Source organism: Pelobates fuscus, chromosome 5 (assembly GCF_036172605.1).
Source record: "Pelobates fuscus isolate aPelFus1 chromosome 5, aPelFus1.pri, whole genome shotgun sequence".
In the NCBI taxonomy this organism is placed as follows: Eukaryota; Metazoa; Chordata; class Amphibia; order Anura; family Pelobatidae; genus Pelobates; species Pelobates fuscus.
The window spans coordinates 225520203-225536853 of NC_086321.1; the positions used below are offsets into that span (position 1 = coordinate 225520203).

The 16651-nt window shown below is 37.9% G+C and overlaps 1 protein-coding gene across 1 annotated transcript; it reads left to right on the plus strand.

The window, feature by feature from the left end:
* The first annotated feature begins 231 nt into the window (after positions 1-231).
* DMRT3 (doublesex and mab-3 related transcription factor 3) lies at positions 232-11092 on the plus strand. Its single transcript, XM_063457204.1, has 2 exons — positions 232-1102; positions 9534-11092. The coding sequence occupies exons 1-2, from the start codon at positions 706-708 to the stop codon at positions 10478-10480; spliced, it is 1344 nt and encodes a 447-aa protein (XP_063313274.1). The 5' UTR covers positions 232-705; the 3' UTR covers positions 10481-11092.
* Positions 11093-16651: the final 5559 nt, after the last annotated feature.

A 16651-nucleotide genomic window follows, 5' to 3' on the forward strand; every position in this document is an offset into this window, starting at 1 on the left:
AAACAAAGAGCCTGAGGATACATCCTGGGGATTGCTCCAAAGGTACAGGCTAGGAGGGGTCTGGCTGCTGGGGAGTGGTGGGTGTGAGGGGTCTTCATGTGGGTGGATGTTGGGGGTGTACCGTGTACCAAGTGAGATAAGATGGAGTGGAGGTGGGGAGGTAGATGAGACTTATTATTCAGCACAGGATACAGGTCCAGATCAGTGAGTACAGCCGGAGGCGGGGACTGGAGCAGAGAAAGGTTTGGATGTATCAAGCCTCCTCACATCGACTAACACACAGCACCACTGTACTGCGCTACAGCCTCAGGGAGCGCTCAGCCAGCAGGGGCAGGCTGGGCAGGGGTCCATCAGACCTTGTTCATTTAATATGAACACATAGAAGAAAAAAGGGGATTCGCTAAGCCCACTCAGGGCCCAGGTTACCCAGAGGATGTTATTCATCAGACTCACCTGCAACTGGTCCTGAGTTCAGACGTTCTCTCCTGCTGAGCTCTGATTGTTACAAAGTATCCAGAAGGACTTACGAACGCTGTCAGTAACCCATGTATCACCTTCTATCCAGTCTGCCAAGGTTGATCTGTCCTCCTGGGTTCCCTCACCAGCCTGGCAATCTGAGAGCACAGCAGAGTTACTATTGCTAAAGGGGTAGCTGCCTATCTGATCCTCACAGACTCACCCTCACTGACCCCAGGACTCAGGGCAATGAACGGATACGGTTCGCCTTACCTGTATATGGGGGGCCCCGTCTCACAGCCCCGGGCCCCCCTGCAGAGAACTCCAAAGTGTGCCCGCTGCAGGAACCATGGGGTCCTATCCTGGCTGAAGGGACACAAGCGCTACTGCCGCTTTAAGGACTGTACCTGTGAGAAGTGCATCCTGATCATCGAGAGGCAGAGGGTGATGGCGGCACAGGTGGCACTCAGGCGGCAGCAGGCCAACGAGAGCCTGGAGAGTCTCATCCCAGACACCCTGAGGCCCATCCCAGGGCTGCAAACCTCCCTGCCAGGGGACACGGGCCAGCAGCCAGCCCGGCATGGGGAGATGACCATCCGCTGGGCACCAGAACCCCCTGCAGCCGGGCAGCTACCGGGCAAGACAGGTGGGTAGCATGGCAAGGGGTGGCATGGGCTTTATAGAACTCTCCTACACTGATTTCCGAATGCTGTGACTGGCAAGATCCAGGATAGAAAGCTCTGACTATTGCTGAGCTGGGATTCGATTCCGAGTCTACTTCTTACAATATGGCTTTCAAATCAATAGAAATTCGGAATGTAGTAAATGAAACTTCACTGTAACAGTCACCGTGTTATCTGGAGATACTTCCAGGGTTATTCACTAAAGTGCGAACTGTTGTGACTTCAAATTTAATTCAAACAGAACTATTTACTTCAGTGAGGGTTGTGAGGGATACAAACTGAAATTAGAGTGAATTTCAAATGTATGGCTAAAAACAAGGAACATTCTCCAGGTCAGGTATGCTTCTATTGCAAATATTTTAGCCTTAAATTTGAAATGTCCAAAAATTCTAACTTTAGTGAATAAACCCTTTTAAATTACTTACTATTTATTCGGATAAAACAGAGAATTCTTATTACTCTTCTTATTTTCATTAAACGGGAAAGTATTTATCAATTCTATCTATCTATCTATCTATCTATCTATCTATTTATCTCTCTCTCTCTCTATCTATCTATCTATCTATCTATTTATCTCTCTCTCTCTCTATCTATCTATCTATCTATCTCTCTCTCTATCTATCTATCTATCTATCTATCTATCTATCTATCTATTTATCTCTCTCTATCTATCTATCTATCAATCTATCTATTTATCTCTCTATCTATCTCTCTATCTATCTATCTATCTCTCTATCTATCTATCTCTCTATCTATCTATCTATCTATCTATCCATCTATCTATCTATCTATTTATCTCTCTATCTATCTCTCTATCTATCTATCTATCTATCTATCTATCTATCTATCTATTTATCTCTCTATCTATCTCTCTATCTATCTCTCTATCTATCTATCTATCTATCTATCTATCTATCTATCTATCTATCTATCTATCTCTCTATCTATCTCTCTATCTATCTATCTATCTATCTATCTATCTATCTATCTATCTATCTATCTATCTATGTCTTGTATGTCTGTCTATCTATGCATTTATATATATATATATATATCCCATTGAAATGTTTTCATTGATGCCATATTAAGTTGTTTCCATATATTATACATTAATTCAGTAAGGGAGGGTTGATTGGCCTATTTGCGCTGAAAAGGGCAAACTTCCACTAATAAGTGATATTAAATAATGCTATGCAAGTCTATTCTGGGACAAGGAAACTACCGAAACAATTTCGTTTATAGACAATGCTATTAACACAAAAACAGAGAAGAAAAAAATAAAAAGACAAGAAATGTTATTTTATGGTCTTGGAAAGAGATCGCATTTCCTTCAATGAACCATCCATAATATACCTTTATAATATACCTTTGTAATATACCTTCATAATATACCTTCATAATATACCTCCATAATATACCTTTGTAAAATACCTTTATCATATACCTTCATAATTTACCTTCGTAATATACCTTTGTAATATACCTTCATAATATACCCTTATAATATACCTTTATAATATACCTTTATAATATACCTTTATAATGTACCTTCATAATATACCTTTATAATATACCTCCATAATATACCTTTATAATATACCTTTATAATATACCTTCACAATATACCTTTATACTATACCTCCATAATATACCTTTATAATATACCTTTGTAATATACCTTCATAATATACCTTCATAATATACCTCCATAATATACCTTTGTAAAATACCTTTATCATATACCTTCTTAATATACCTTTGTAAAATACCTTTATAATATACCTTCATAATTTACCTTCGTAATATACCTTTGTAATATACCTTTGTAATATACCTTCATAATATACCCTTATAATATACCTTTATAATATACCTTTATAATATACCTTTATAATGTACCTTCATAATATACCTTTATAATATACCTCCATAATATACCTTTATAATATACCTTTATAATATACCTTCACAATATACCTTTATACTATACCTCCATAATATACCTTTATAATATACCCTTATAATGTACCTTCATTATATACCTTTATAATATACCTTTACACGTTCTGTCCTGTGCAGTATTAAACATTTAACTATATTATTAGAATAAAAAACAGTCATTAATCGGTGAGGTTTACTTTTTCGAGAAATGCCCAAAATGCTGTAACTGTGGTATCTCAACATCAAACGTTCAGATACAAATCAAACCGGTAGAAAGTGGCTACTAATATAATGGCATATGTTTTAAGACACATACAACATATAAAATAGAAAGGTACATTAGTCACCTGGGAATCCCATAATCCATTTTACAGACTAAGTATAAAGCTATGACTGAGTATGGTCTGTGTAGTATTATTTGTGCAGGACTTGTCTGGTGAAATAAGCTGTCACTACTATCTTATACTAAGGGGTCTATTCACTAAGTAGCGAATTGTGAGAGTTTTTAAATTAGAAGTATATTCAGCTCGGTCACTGTATCCTACATGTTGTCACTCACTGTTCAATGAATAAATAATACAGTGCCTGGTGATTTAAACAAATGTTTGTACCAGTGTTAAAACAAGGCATTGCTACTAGAGAAATATAGCTACGGAATGTAATGGCGCTATATAAATAATAATAATAATAATAATAATAATAATAATAATAATAATTAAAATAGAAAACAATCTGGATTTACAAAACCAGAATTCGCTACCTTTTAGTAATAATGACCAATCTGAGATATAGCTGAATTTGATTTTTTCCACATATCTGTTCTGTGCTTACTTTTACAAATTTGGTTTGCAAAGTCCAACAGTGCATTAGTTTATACACCCCAAATATCTCCACCTGATACTGCAATGCAAATACCCCTATCCTCTTTAGAGCTGCTCACATTGATGTCATTATTCATTGCTTGGCAGAATGACATGATCAGGGTATGTTTTCTACGGTTGACTGTAAACGTTGTATAAATGGTCGTGCCATAATCACAACCACGTACAACAATAAAACTACTTTAAACCAGTAGAACATACTAATTATAGAATAATTAGCAGTATTTTACCATACCATTATAAGGCTCTATATAATTCCTTGCAGTTAAAAAGACAAATATAAAATCTCTGTAGAGTATAATGTGGCCTAGTTTGGATACATAAACAAAAATATTATGGATACATCACTTATAGACCAAATGTAACAGTTTAACCAGAAAGATTTGCTTTTATATTACAGTTCAATTTTGCAATGTAGTCAGGCTGTGGATCTTTCTCCTAGTCGATGAGATTTATCAATCTAACAGGTGGGATTTTGGATGCGATATGTTAAATATTGAAAATACATTTCCATGGTGACACTTTGCCCCAGAATAGCTCCTGTACCTTGATAAATCTCTCCCATGTTTCTTAATTCCGTCACTTTCGATTTTACTTAAACTTTGCTCCTTAGACATAATACGATTTTAGATGTACCTTATATTTGGGAATAATTACATATAATGTAATTTACTAAAATATATATAATAAATATGCCTGTTTAACCATCTAAGCACCGAGGATTTCTGCACAGCACATTGTAACTCTGAAGAGTTAACTTTTGTCTCAACTACTTAACAGGAATGAATTAAAGCAGGTTTTGTGCAAATATAGGCTAAGGTCTGTCTAACTACTTGGGCTTGTGGGTCACATATCCTGATTGACTGGAAGCAGCCCGTGCACTTATCTTCTTCTTCAGGCTCATACTGGTGTGTGTAACTTCTCACAGAATCCACTAACGCCTGCGTTACAGCCACATTGTGCTGCATTCTATGAAAAGACATATCACAAGTTAATGAACAGCAGCATTCTTATAGACTTCGAAGTAAGAATTACAGCTCATCAGTTGGTCAAATTACTGTCAGGTCCTAAAAGCAAGTCTTAGAAGGTGAGGGGGCAGGGAAACTGATATGGATTTATTCACCAAATAGTCAATTTGCTGTATTAAAAGCCAAATTGCAAAATTTAGACAAAATAACCTTAGTTCTACCATCTGACATTTTATCCAATTCAATTCAGTGTTTTTACATTTATCTTCAAGTCTACTAATCTATTATTAGTTCCAACCCTAAACAATTATTATAACTTCGCAAGTCTGAAGTTAACTCTTCCATAGCTCCACCGAGTACCCCCATAGGACAGTCACTGCTCCACATGGACATATTGTATGATTATTACATACATATTGTATGATTCAGCAATAGAACACAAATATAGCTAGAAGGTATATTTACAGAGAGAGAGAGAGAGAGAGAGAGAGAGAGAGAGAGAGAGAGAGAGAGAGAGAGAGAGAGAGAGAGAGAGAGAGTGTGTGTGTGTGTGTGTGTGTGTTAGTTAAAAAGTTGCCATGGTGACTGTTGCATTTTTTTTTTTTAGCAGTTTGCTCCAGAATTGTAAGACGCTTATTTGTCTGTTCACTAAACACTGGACTTTAATTGGAAACTAAATTTCAAAATTCAGGACAAAATGACAAGTTTGGAAAAATTCTCCAGCTAAGCTATAGTTTATAGTTTATAGTTTAGCTTTATAGCAGTAATAGCAGTAACTTGGTTTTCGATTAGGTTTTCAATCCGCTATATTTATGTGTTTAATTAAGAAACACCAAATTTGCAGTTAATTAATATAAGATAGCCCTCTAACAAGTTTGTTATATTATCTTATGAAACTGTCCGTCAGCCCTCTTATTTCATTCCTTACTACACTTACATATTCTGAGTAAGCTGACATTTATACAATATATATAGGGACATTTCTCGATAGAACCTGATAATTATAGTTGATCAACTCCATAAACGTCTTGATAAGGAGCATTTAGAAGTAAAATGAATAATTAGAAGACAAAAACATAGCAAAAACACAAACGAAAACATTATCATAGGATATCTTGGAGATTCTCAAAAGGCAGCCTTTACACGTACTATTAATAATTAGGGGACAAAAATAGAAAAAAAAAATTCGTGGGGTATCTCATCAGTCAGCAACTGAAGTCAAAAAGGAAAATAAAGAAATTTAAAAAAATAGAATTTGTATATACTGGATTAATAAATGTTTAAACGGCGTCACCATATAATCACTGATATGACACCAGGCAAAAAAGTAAAAAATGTATAAAAAAATTAAAATATAATTAATACATTGTTTTGTGAACTTAAATAAATTTTACCTGGAGGTTAAATTAAATGCTAATCTTTTGTTGTTATTCAGAAGAAGATATGGAGTAAGGAAAGGAAATTGTCAATTTGTAGCCAAAACGTTAATTTGCCAATTTGTTAGTTCTCCACAATTGCTGGTTTATTGATTTTCTATGTTTTGTAATACACATATTTTTTGATGGACTGAAAGCAAACTTTAGGGATTTAATCAGTAAAATCATTAATGCGTGCCTATATTTTGCAATTCGGTATTCGATTCAGGGCAATTCAGAGTGTAATGAACACATCCATAAAAATGAAATAGAATTTTTTTTTTTTTTAACTCAGCCGAATTTGATTTAAAAAAACAAAACAAAAACGAATCAGGTATGAATGTTTCCTCCAGGTATGATTTATTTAATCCCTAAAATAGCACTTATTCAATAATTTACACTAATTTTATATAAAAGCAATGGTTGATAATATAATTCTTTGTTTTAATTGTTATACTTCATGGGTAAAATGATTGAAAATTGTAATTTTAATAATCCTAATTTTAAACATTTTAACAACTGTATCATGAGATTTTTTTCCCTAAATACCGAACTAGTTAATTAAAAGATTGACAATTGAGGCGGACATTATACAATTTAATAAAAAAAAAAAAATAAAAAAAAAAAATGAAGCTAATCGAAAGACAGCTATTATAACAGGGTCATCAACTAAAGCGTGAGTTGTCAATAATAGAAAGTAAATTCACAGCAAATGTCCAATTTTAGGGCAAAAAAAGTTGAAATGGAAAAAGGAAGTGTTTAGTTCAGCTATTTTGACTTAAACTTAAAATTCACATTGCATTTATGACAAGTGACACTATATTGAATAACTGTGTGTGTTAGAAGCCTTGTTAGCTCATATCAACTCACTAGTTAGTGAATAATTCCATGTTTTTTAATATACTGAATTTATCATATAAAGAGGTTGACAAAAGAAAGTTAACACTATCCAGCAATGTATGGGTTAACTTTCTCTATTCCAGACAATGTCTCCATTTCATTATACATCAGTACCGAGTTGCTATTACAATGACACATTGTTCTGCAGGCTTCTCCCAGACCTCCTGCACTATGGATTCTACAGAATTCACTGCCTGTAGACTAGAGCTGGGATCCAGCTGATAAATAGCCATCACAGCAGATATTTACTGCATATGGGTGCTGCTGGCCAACACCATAAACTTTTCTCCCTGTGATAGATGCACTTCATAAAAGATTACTGTAATCACAGGGAGACAGTGTAAATTGAACATGATAGCAATACGTTTTGTAGAAGGTCAGACCCAAGTGAAATGTTACCATGCAGCTGAGTGCTTGTTTGTAAAGCAATCACAGAGCATTGATGAGACATTCGTCAGTGCCAGGCACAGGGCACCCAGGCGTGAACATTACTGTGTGCATATTGGGGAATGGATGCATCTTCTTCAAACCCTGGCAAGCTAGAGTCCTGGGCCATTATCACCACTGCACTCTAGAACCGTGGAACTACTAACATTCACAATGCTGGGTATTCTTATACTTACTATAAGAACAGCAAATCGTTCAGTATGAACATGGATACCTTGTCATATAATGCAAAGGGCACAAGCGAGAGAGGGTTCTAGATGTCAGATAATTCTAGTTGTGAGAGTGGAGCAATCACCATGGAAACCACAGGAATGTCACAGCTCCAACTTGTATCACTACACTCCAACACTGCTCTTTGTACATAACAAATACTGGATTCCAGTGACACCAGTAAACGTTAGTGAACTGAAACCAGAATTGCAAAAAATATCCAGGCTATCAGACTTAGAAGAACCCTCCACCTACAGTTACTGCAGTCATACCTTGATATATTTCCTACCTTGTAATTCACTTTTAAATTCTCTTAAAATGCACTGCTTATAGAATAAACCATTCCGTTCTAGGGGTTAACTCAGGGGTTAATTACTGAATTGTGAAAGGTGGAGAAAAAATACGAGTAAATAAAAAAAATACCTTAATTAAGAATTTAGCAGTTTGAGAGAGTATTTGTCAATTGTTATTATGTACTGTTATTTTTTTGAAGAAGAGTGGAGTTAAAATGAAAATGAAAGGGTAGATGGGTATATTATATAATTTTCGTATGAGATTAATTTTATTTATTTCATTATTCTTTATTTTGCCTCTAACCCTCTGCAAACCGAAATTCACATTGAAGCGCATTGGATGGGAGTTATGAGAGCATTAATATATAACCTTTCTTTCTAATATACAGTACATTTTCGTAATACTGCATGGATGGATATTTTTCAGTGAATTTGGGAAGTCTTATATATATAAAAATGGGTATTATTCTTTTCCAAACACAAACATATTCCGTTGTTAAATTGGAGTTATATGCCAATAAAATGACGTGCATTGCACACTGTAAGCTTATAGATCACCTTTATTGCTGGATATATTAATAAGCGCACATTGGAAAGAAATACACAAATAATAAGATGGGGCTTTTTAAAGTAATAAAATAAATGGAAAAAAATAATAAACATAATTAATTCCATATATTTCTAGAATATTAGTTATAAATACTTACATATTATATAATTATAACTAATACAATTTATATTAATTAAATAACTCCATAATTACGTGTATAAACTATCAGAGACTGCACTCGAGGATTTATAAAATCTCAGATCCCCCTTGCCTAGGCTGGCAGAATTTACAATTGCGGAACAAATAACACTTAACTTTTATCATTGACATCCCAAGAATTCAAAGTTAAGTTGTATGTTTAGGTCCTGTGATGGCTACCTTCCTTTTGCACTTTTACCTGAATAAAATACATTATTGATATATTGATTTTTATAATATACTTATTATAGATGAACTTTAGAGATTTAATGCATGACTGTTTTAGGTTTTTGCTCTTGGGGGTTGTTAGCTAGTTGTTAATATAGACAATATGAGGCCCGTGCGCTAGTCATTTGTTCCATGTCTTTGCAGATACGTTCGCTATAAATTCGGAGCTTCCATGTTCGTCTTCACTGCAGTGTTAACATATATCCTGTGATTGCAGAAATATCACGCTCTGTCACTGCAGAGTTGACACATGCTGTCATTGCAGAGTTGACATGTTTGTTTACATGTTCTGTCATTACAGAACGGACATGTTTGTCTACATGTTGTGTCATTGCAGAGCTGACATGTTTCCTGTCATTACAGAGCTGCCCGAGGAGAGGCTGGGTGACAGCAGTGGTCCTGACAATGCAGAGAGTTCCAGTGACCAAGAGCAGCGGTCCCCCCCAGAGGTTAAGCCTTGCTGCTCCCCGGAGAGCCCGGAGGTGGTTCCCGTGGTGGAGGAGGCCGGGTATCCTGGACAGAAGAGCTGTCACAGCGTGGAGTCAGCGCATGAGAGCCCCAAGTACCAGGCGGAGCACAGCCACCTGCTGATTGAGGGTCCATCGGGCACCGTGTCTCTACCTTTCAGCCTGAAGGCCAACAGGCCCCCTCTGGAGGTCCTCAAGAAGATATTCCCCAGCCAGAAGCCCACCGTGCTGGAACTGATCTTGAAGGGGTGTGGGGGGGACCTTGTGGGTGCTGTGGAGGTCCTGCTGTCCAGTAGATCCTCTCTGACTGGGGACAGGACTTCATCGGAGGCTGATGGCATTGTACTCCCCACCAATGGCCACCTATTGGAGCACACCCTGGGTTCATACCCCTTACCCTCTTCCAAATGGTCTGTAGGGTCAGCCTTTAGGGTTCCTGAATCCCTGCGCTTCTCGGCTGACTCTAATAATGTGGTTCCCAATCCTCTTGGAGTGCCCCTGCAGCACCCCTTTCCCCAACCCCCCAGGTACCCTCTCCTGTTGAGGAACACTTTAGCCAGGAATCAGACCAGTCCTTTCCTGCCCAATGATGTCACTTTGTGGAACACAATGACCCTACAGCAACAGTATCAGCTCAGGTCCCAGTATGTCAGCCCCTTCTCGGCCAACCCCACCACAGTCTTTAGGAGTTCTCCCGTACTCCCCGCTAGACCGCCAGAGGATCCCAGGATCACAGTTCCAGAGGACAGCTGTCCCATTGTGGTCAAACCCCCCATTTACGAAGATGACTATGAAGAGAGGTCAGATTCTGCAGATTCTAGAATACTCAATAACTCTTCCTAATGGACAGGGGGCTTGGTACACACAGAGTGACATTTGGGCAAAGGACACAGTTTTAGGAAATTTCCCTTATGATGCGAGCTCTACTTGAAGTCGTATTTCATGGAAGTGGACAGAAATATTTTATTGACCCAAATGTATTGCACAGGTCAGAGCAATATACAGAGGTGTATGGGTACTTTAATTCCATTTCTAGAAAAGAACAGTGTATCTATTTTCTAATATTACTACCAGATCAGTGTAATAGTGTTGATGGAATGGAATCACTTTGTTGACATTAAACACGAATGACCTGGAATAAAAGGAACATCTTCCAAATGGACAAGACAATATGACCTTTCAGAGTCTTTCTGTGAAGACATTAGCCATACGAATCTATGGGAACAGGAGTCAGGGGAACAGAAATGGCATATCTGACTTCAGCACAGAGAAAAAAAAATATCCCAGATTACTACTGTTTTCTCACGCTAGAAGTTAACATATGTAATGTCAATGTAAAATTGCCAGCAAATGTGAACTGCATGAATTGTACTGTTAAATGAGCCTAAGAGTAAACATTGTCAGGTTAATGTAGCATGCTAAAGACTCTAGGAGAAATAAAAAAGCTGATGAGCATGTCATTGATGTCATTTATACTTGTAGTTTGTCAAATTAAATTAGCACAAGCCTATGGGCACATGGAAAGCTCAATACAGATCTGCAGGCAGGAACACAGCTACTGTTATTACTAAGGATAAAGCTATCCAAGTTACTGACAGAAATGGTTAAAAACTAATTATTAACCCCTTAAGGACCAAACTTCTGGAATAAAAGGGAATCATGACATGTCACACATGTCATGTGTCCTTAAGGGGTTAAAGCCATGTAGTTGTTACAATGCCAAAAAACCTCAGCAGATAGGATCTGAAACTTGTGGCATTGTTCCCATAATGCATTGAGCTTTGAGTTACAATGTGGTGGACAATGTTAAGGTAATTGCAAGGCACATTGTTAAAGTTTGCCACTAAACAGTACACCACATGGGTGTGTTTTATTTAAAAAAATACTTTTACTTATTTATTTATTTATTTTACTTCATCAGTTGACATGGTGACCTTTATTTCTCTCTAATAAATGAGCAATTACCGTTTCCATTTTACCAAGAGCTACCATGACCACAGTGAGAAATGTAATGGCGGAAAGGCCTCAACTGTGACAACATTAGATATAGTTTACAATATTTGGTTAAGAACTGAAGCCACAAATAAGTACTTGGCTCAAGATAACCTGAAAATGGTATAATCTCCCTCAACCATCTACCTTAAAGAGACACTCTGCCCAAATACAAATAAATAAATTACTATTTTATAGCTATATCCTTTAATGAAAATATGCATGCATTTAATAATGAAATTTTTTGCACAAATTGCAAAACCATCAGATCTCTTGTCTGCTGCCTATGCAATCCCTCCCCAGCCCAGACTTTCTGTGGCTGTCCAATCACAGACTTCCCAGTGCAGTTCAATGAAGAAGAAGTCTTTGCAAGGCAGGTGCTCTGTGCAATTGCTGGCTGCTAGCTCCACTGAGCTAACCAAACCAGGAAGTAACAGGACAGGTTGTCTGATTGACAGCTGGATGATATAATAAGGTACATTTATAAAGGTACCAATTTTTATTGAAATCTGCACTTTTTTTTTAAATGAAAAAATAGGACACACTCCTTACATTTAAATACTTCAGCTTTAGGGGTCCGGAGTGTACCTTTAAGGTTGGTCAATTTATTAGTTATTTAATTGCTCATAAGAGGATTTTTGTACTTGTTATTTAACATTATTCACTGAGTAATGTCAGTAAATGGTTTTTATTTTTATTATTATTATAATTTTTTAAAATAAAATATCGTTTAATGTTCACACCACAATGGGATATCGAAAAGAGAATTTGGCTGTATATATAGTGCAGCAGCTTCCCTCCATTTTGTCTGCCTGGAGCACGTAAGAGCAAAGCTTGACCAATCAGCAATACACTAGCTGCACCAATCAGAGCGCAGAAAACATACTACCCACATTTCAGATAAACCACTCTAGGTTTCACAGAATCCCTGAAGCTCCAAATAATTTTCTCTCACAGCATTGTCCCACAGTTTGTTTGAAGTATGATAATAGCAACACAGCACGTTATAACGCATTTCTGTCCCCTGAAAGGGAGAATTGCATCAGCGTTTGTAAAGTAAGAAATATGCTGTAGAACTACAGTCCGAATGGACATGTCTTCATGGAATCAGTTTTCCATGAATCACAAGAAATATAATATAGTCCATAGTTAATTGGGGGGTTAGGAAATGTAGGGGGGATAGGGGCTGAAGTAGATTGATGGCTACAATTTAGGAAAGGGGCTGTGGTGGGGGTGATATGGGGGTCAGTCTGTGTGTGTGGGGGGTCAGTCTGTGTGGGCTTGGTCAGTCTGTGTGTGTGAGGGGGTCAGTCTGTGTGTGTATGGGTCAGTCTGTGTAAGGCAGCAGTCTGTGTGCGTGTATGGGTCAGTCTGTGTGTGTGGGGTGGCAGAGTGTGTGTGTATGGGTCTGTCTGTGTATGTGTATGGGTCAGTCTGTGGGTTTGTATGGGTCAGTCTCTGTAAGGGCTTGAACTCCAAGAGACAGAACTCTCATCTCGTGACCTCCCCTGTACCTAATGGATAGGCAGCCTTCTCAACCACCATGGATCTGATTGTGTGCCCCCTCCCTGCAATGTAAGATGAGGGAAAAGGAAATATTCTTTATTTTTTTTGTATACAATTATTAAAGTAAAAATGTTACACCTCCTGAACACAGTACACCCTCACAGTGAATCCCCCACATACAGTACACTCCCACCAACACAAAGTACAAATTTGCATACACACACAGTGCACCCCTCACACACATCATCTCTTCACCCACATACACACTTCTTCCCCACATACCTTTACCTCCACACACACATGCATATATAACTATATGTATTAAAGCTGTTTGGCCTGTAATTGTGGGAGGAGCGTATGACACTCCCCCTTCCCTACTTAAGGGACACCCCTTACCTGGCTCCATACCGTTCGAGGTCAGCGCTGAATGACCCTCACACCACTCCTCATTATTAACTTTCCTTTTTATTTACATTTCTTCTTGGTAGGCCCTCTTTATTTACAGGCCTACCTCATCGTCGGTTCCGGCACACCACAACCGACTTGCTCTTTTAATACCATCTTACACTCATCAGTGTTATTTTCCTCTGTACTATCATGAGCCCCTAACACAAATATATATATATATATACACCATGTTCCAAATTATTATGCAAATTCTATTTAAGTGTCACAAAGATTAAATATTTTGTTTTTCAATTTAACTAATGGATGGAATTGTGTCTCAGGGCTCTTTTGATCACTGAAAACAATCTCGGACACCTGTGATAATTAGATTGCTAGGTGAGCCCAATTTAAGAAAAACTACTAAAGGAGGGTGATCCACAATATTAAGCAGAGCACCATTTTCATGCAATATGGGGAAGAAAAAGGATCTCTCTGCTGCCGAAAAGACTTAAATTGTTAAATGCCTTGGATGAGGTATGAAAATATTAGATATTTCACGAAAACGTAAGCGTGATCATTGCACTATTAAGAGATTTGTGGCTGATTCAGAGCACAGACGGTTCGTGCAGATAAAGGCACATTGAGGAAGATTTCTGCCAGATCCATGCATCGGATCAAGAGAGCAGCTGCTAAAATACCATTACATAGCAGCAAACAGATATTTGAAGCTGCTGGTGCCTCTGGAATCCCACAGACATCAAGGTGTAGAGTCCTCCAGAGTCTTGCAACTGTACATAAACCTTCTATTTGGCCACCACTAACCAATGCTCACAAGCAAAAACGGCTGCATTGGGCAGAAAAATACATGAAGACTAATTTTCAAACAGTCCTGTTCACTGATGAGTGCCATGCAACCCTGGATGGTCCAGATGGATGGAGTAGTGGATGGTTGATGGATGGCCACCCTGTTCCAACAAGGCTGCAACATCAGCAAGGCAGTGGTGGAGTCATGTTTTGATTTCAGTAAATATGCTGCAAACACAACAAATGACAATTTTCAGTTCTTTACAACCTATAAAGTGTTTTGAAACTTACTGTGCGTAATAATTTGGAACAGTGCTTTGTAAGTTTTTTATGCTTAATTCATAAAGAGGTTTGTTCAATAAAATTTGAATTGTACTCTTAATAGTTGAGAACATGAGAATTATGCTGACTGTTATTTACATCAATTATTTAGGTAAATGAGAAAAATATAATTTGCATAATAATTTGGAACAGGGTGTATATATAATAACTACAGCTCCTTGATAAGCACACAATGCAACCCCAATAAACATATACTCACAATGCAGTACCTAGATGCACACGCACACACTTTACAGGCCCTTTCAGCATACACACACACATTTTCTCACACATTCACAAATTGCTATTTTTATTTCAATTTAAATCCACCCAGCCTCCCTACCTTTGGGAGAGCTGAGTGGATCTTTCCCTGACGTCCAGTGTGTCTCCTCTCAGTCTTCCTGCATTTTCTCTCTGCTCCTCTGCACGCTCTCTGTAGTGATGCCGGGGGCGGAGTGACGTCATGTCACTAAACAGCGTGCAAGAGAGCACAGAGAAACTGCAGGAAGGTTATTGCTCCCTCACGCGCCGTCTCCATGCTCCCTGCGGCGGCCGGCTCTAATGTTTCCTGCGCGGCTTAGAAAAGGGCTGAAAAATGCCTGGCAACAGGGTGAAATGTCTAGTCGCCATGGCGACGTGGCGCCTGGAATTTGTTGAGCCCTGTGTATGTATATATATATATATACACACATTTCATAACTGCCCCTCTTCTTTTGTCCCTGACCCCTTATGTGCCCCCCTAAGTATGAATCCTGGAGAGAGGTAAGTTGAAAAATCCGAGTTCCCAGCCAGAGGCTAGGGATTCGGAATTTTCCTTTTTTGCTGAATGCGGACGGCCCTGGATTTAGGGCAGCCTGGGCGGCAATAGCCTCTCTGACCCCTGTCCCAGCCCGCCGCTGACCATCGGTCCAGCTTAATCGGTCTTTTGAAAACTGATATCAGCAATCCAACGTAGCTCTATCCATATGAAATTGTTTCACAGATGTCGTGTAACTTCTAAATAGTGTATTACCTGTATGTGATTTACCTTGTAACGTTATACAGATGGAGGATTTTGAGGTCACCTCCCATATATCCTCACAGTTATTTCCCTCTAAAGTTTGTCGTAAATCTGTTTCCCATTGGTCTCTGTATCTTCATTTGTCCCATTCACCTGAAGCGTCAAAAAACATGTGTATACAGTTGCTCTCAAAAGTTTGCATACACTTGGAGAATTGGTCATATATGTATCATTTTTAAAGAAAACATGAGTGAGCAGGTAAAACACATTTATTTTATTTCTTACGGGATTCATATTCAATTATAGGTTATAACAGAATGGCACAATCATAAAACAAAACATGGCAACAAAGAAAAAAATGAATTGACCTCTGTTCTGCCACTGCCATCCAACTTGGGGTTTCCAGTGGCCATTTGATACCCATAACAGCTTGGGACTGGAGGGATGAGCTTATATGTGAAACACTCTCTTCTGTTTTGCCGGTATCGTGTGAAGGATACTCACCTTTGCCTGAACAGACCTTGAGCAAGCTTTTAAGTCGACTGAAGTATAAGCTACTCAGTGACTGTAGTTCTCTCATTTTGTCTGGTTAGCCCTGACAGCTGCATAAATTTGTTTTTGTGTTCTTTTTGTTTTCTAGTGCCTTATCTTATGTTTATCTCTTTTTTGATTTAGCACATGAGCCATTACCTGTTCACAGCACTGCTGTCTACAGTAGCTTTACCTGGTGGATATATATATATATATATATATATAAATATCATGCTCTTTCATCATAAAACAAAACATGGCAACAAAGAAAAAAATTAAATGACCCCTGTTTAAAAGTCTGCATACCCTTAGTTCTTAATACTGTGTATTGCCCCATTAAGCATTAATGACAACATGCAGTCTTTTGTAATAGTTGTCTATGAGGCCCCTAATTCTTGCTGGTGGTATAGATGCCCATTAATCTTGGCAAAATGCCTCCAGGTCACGCAAAGTCTTTGGTCGTCTTGCATGAA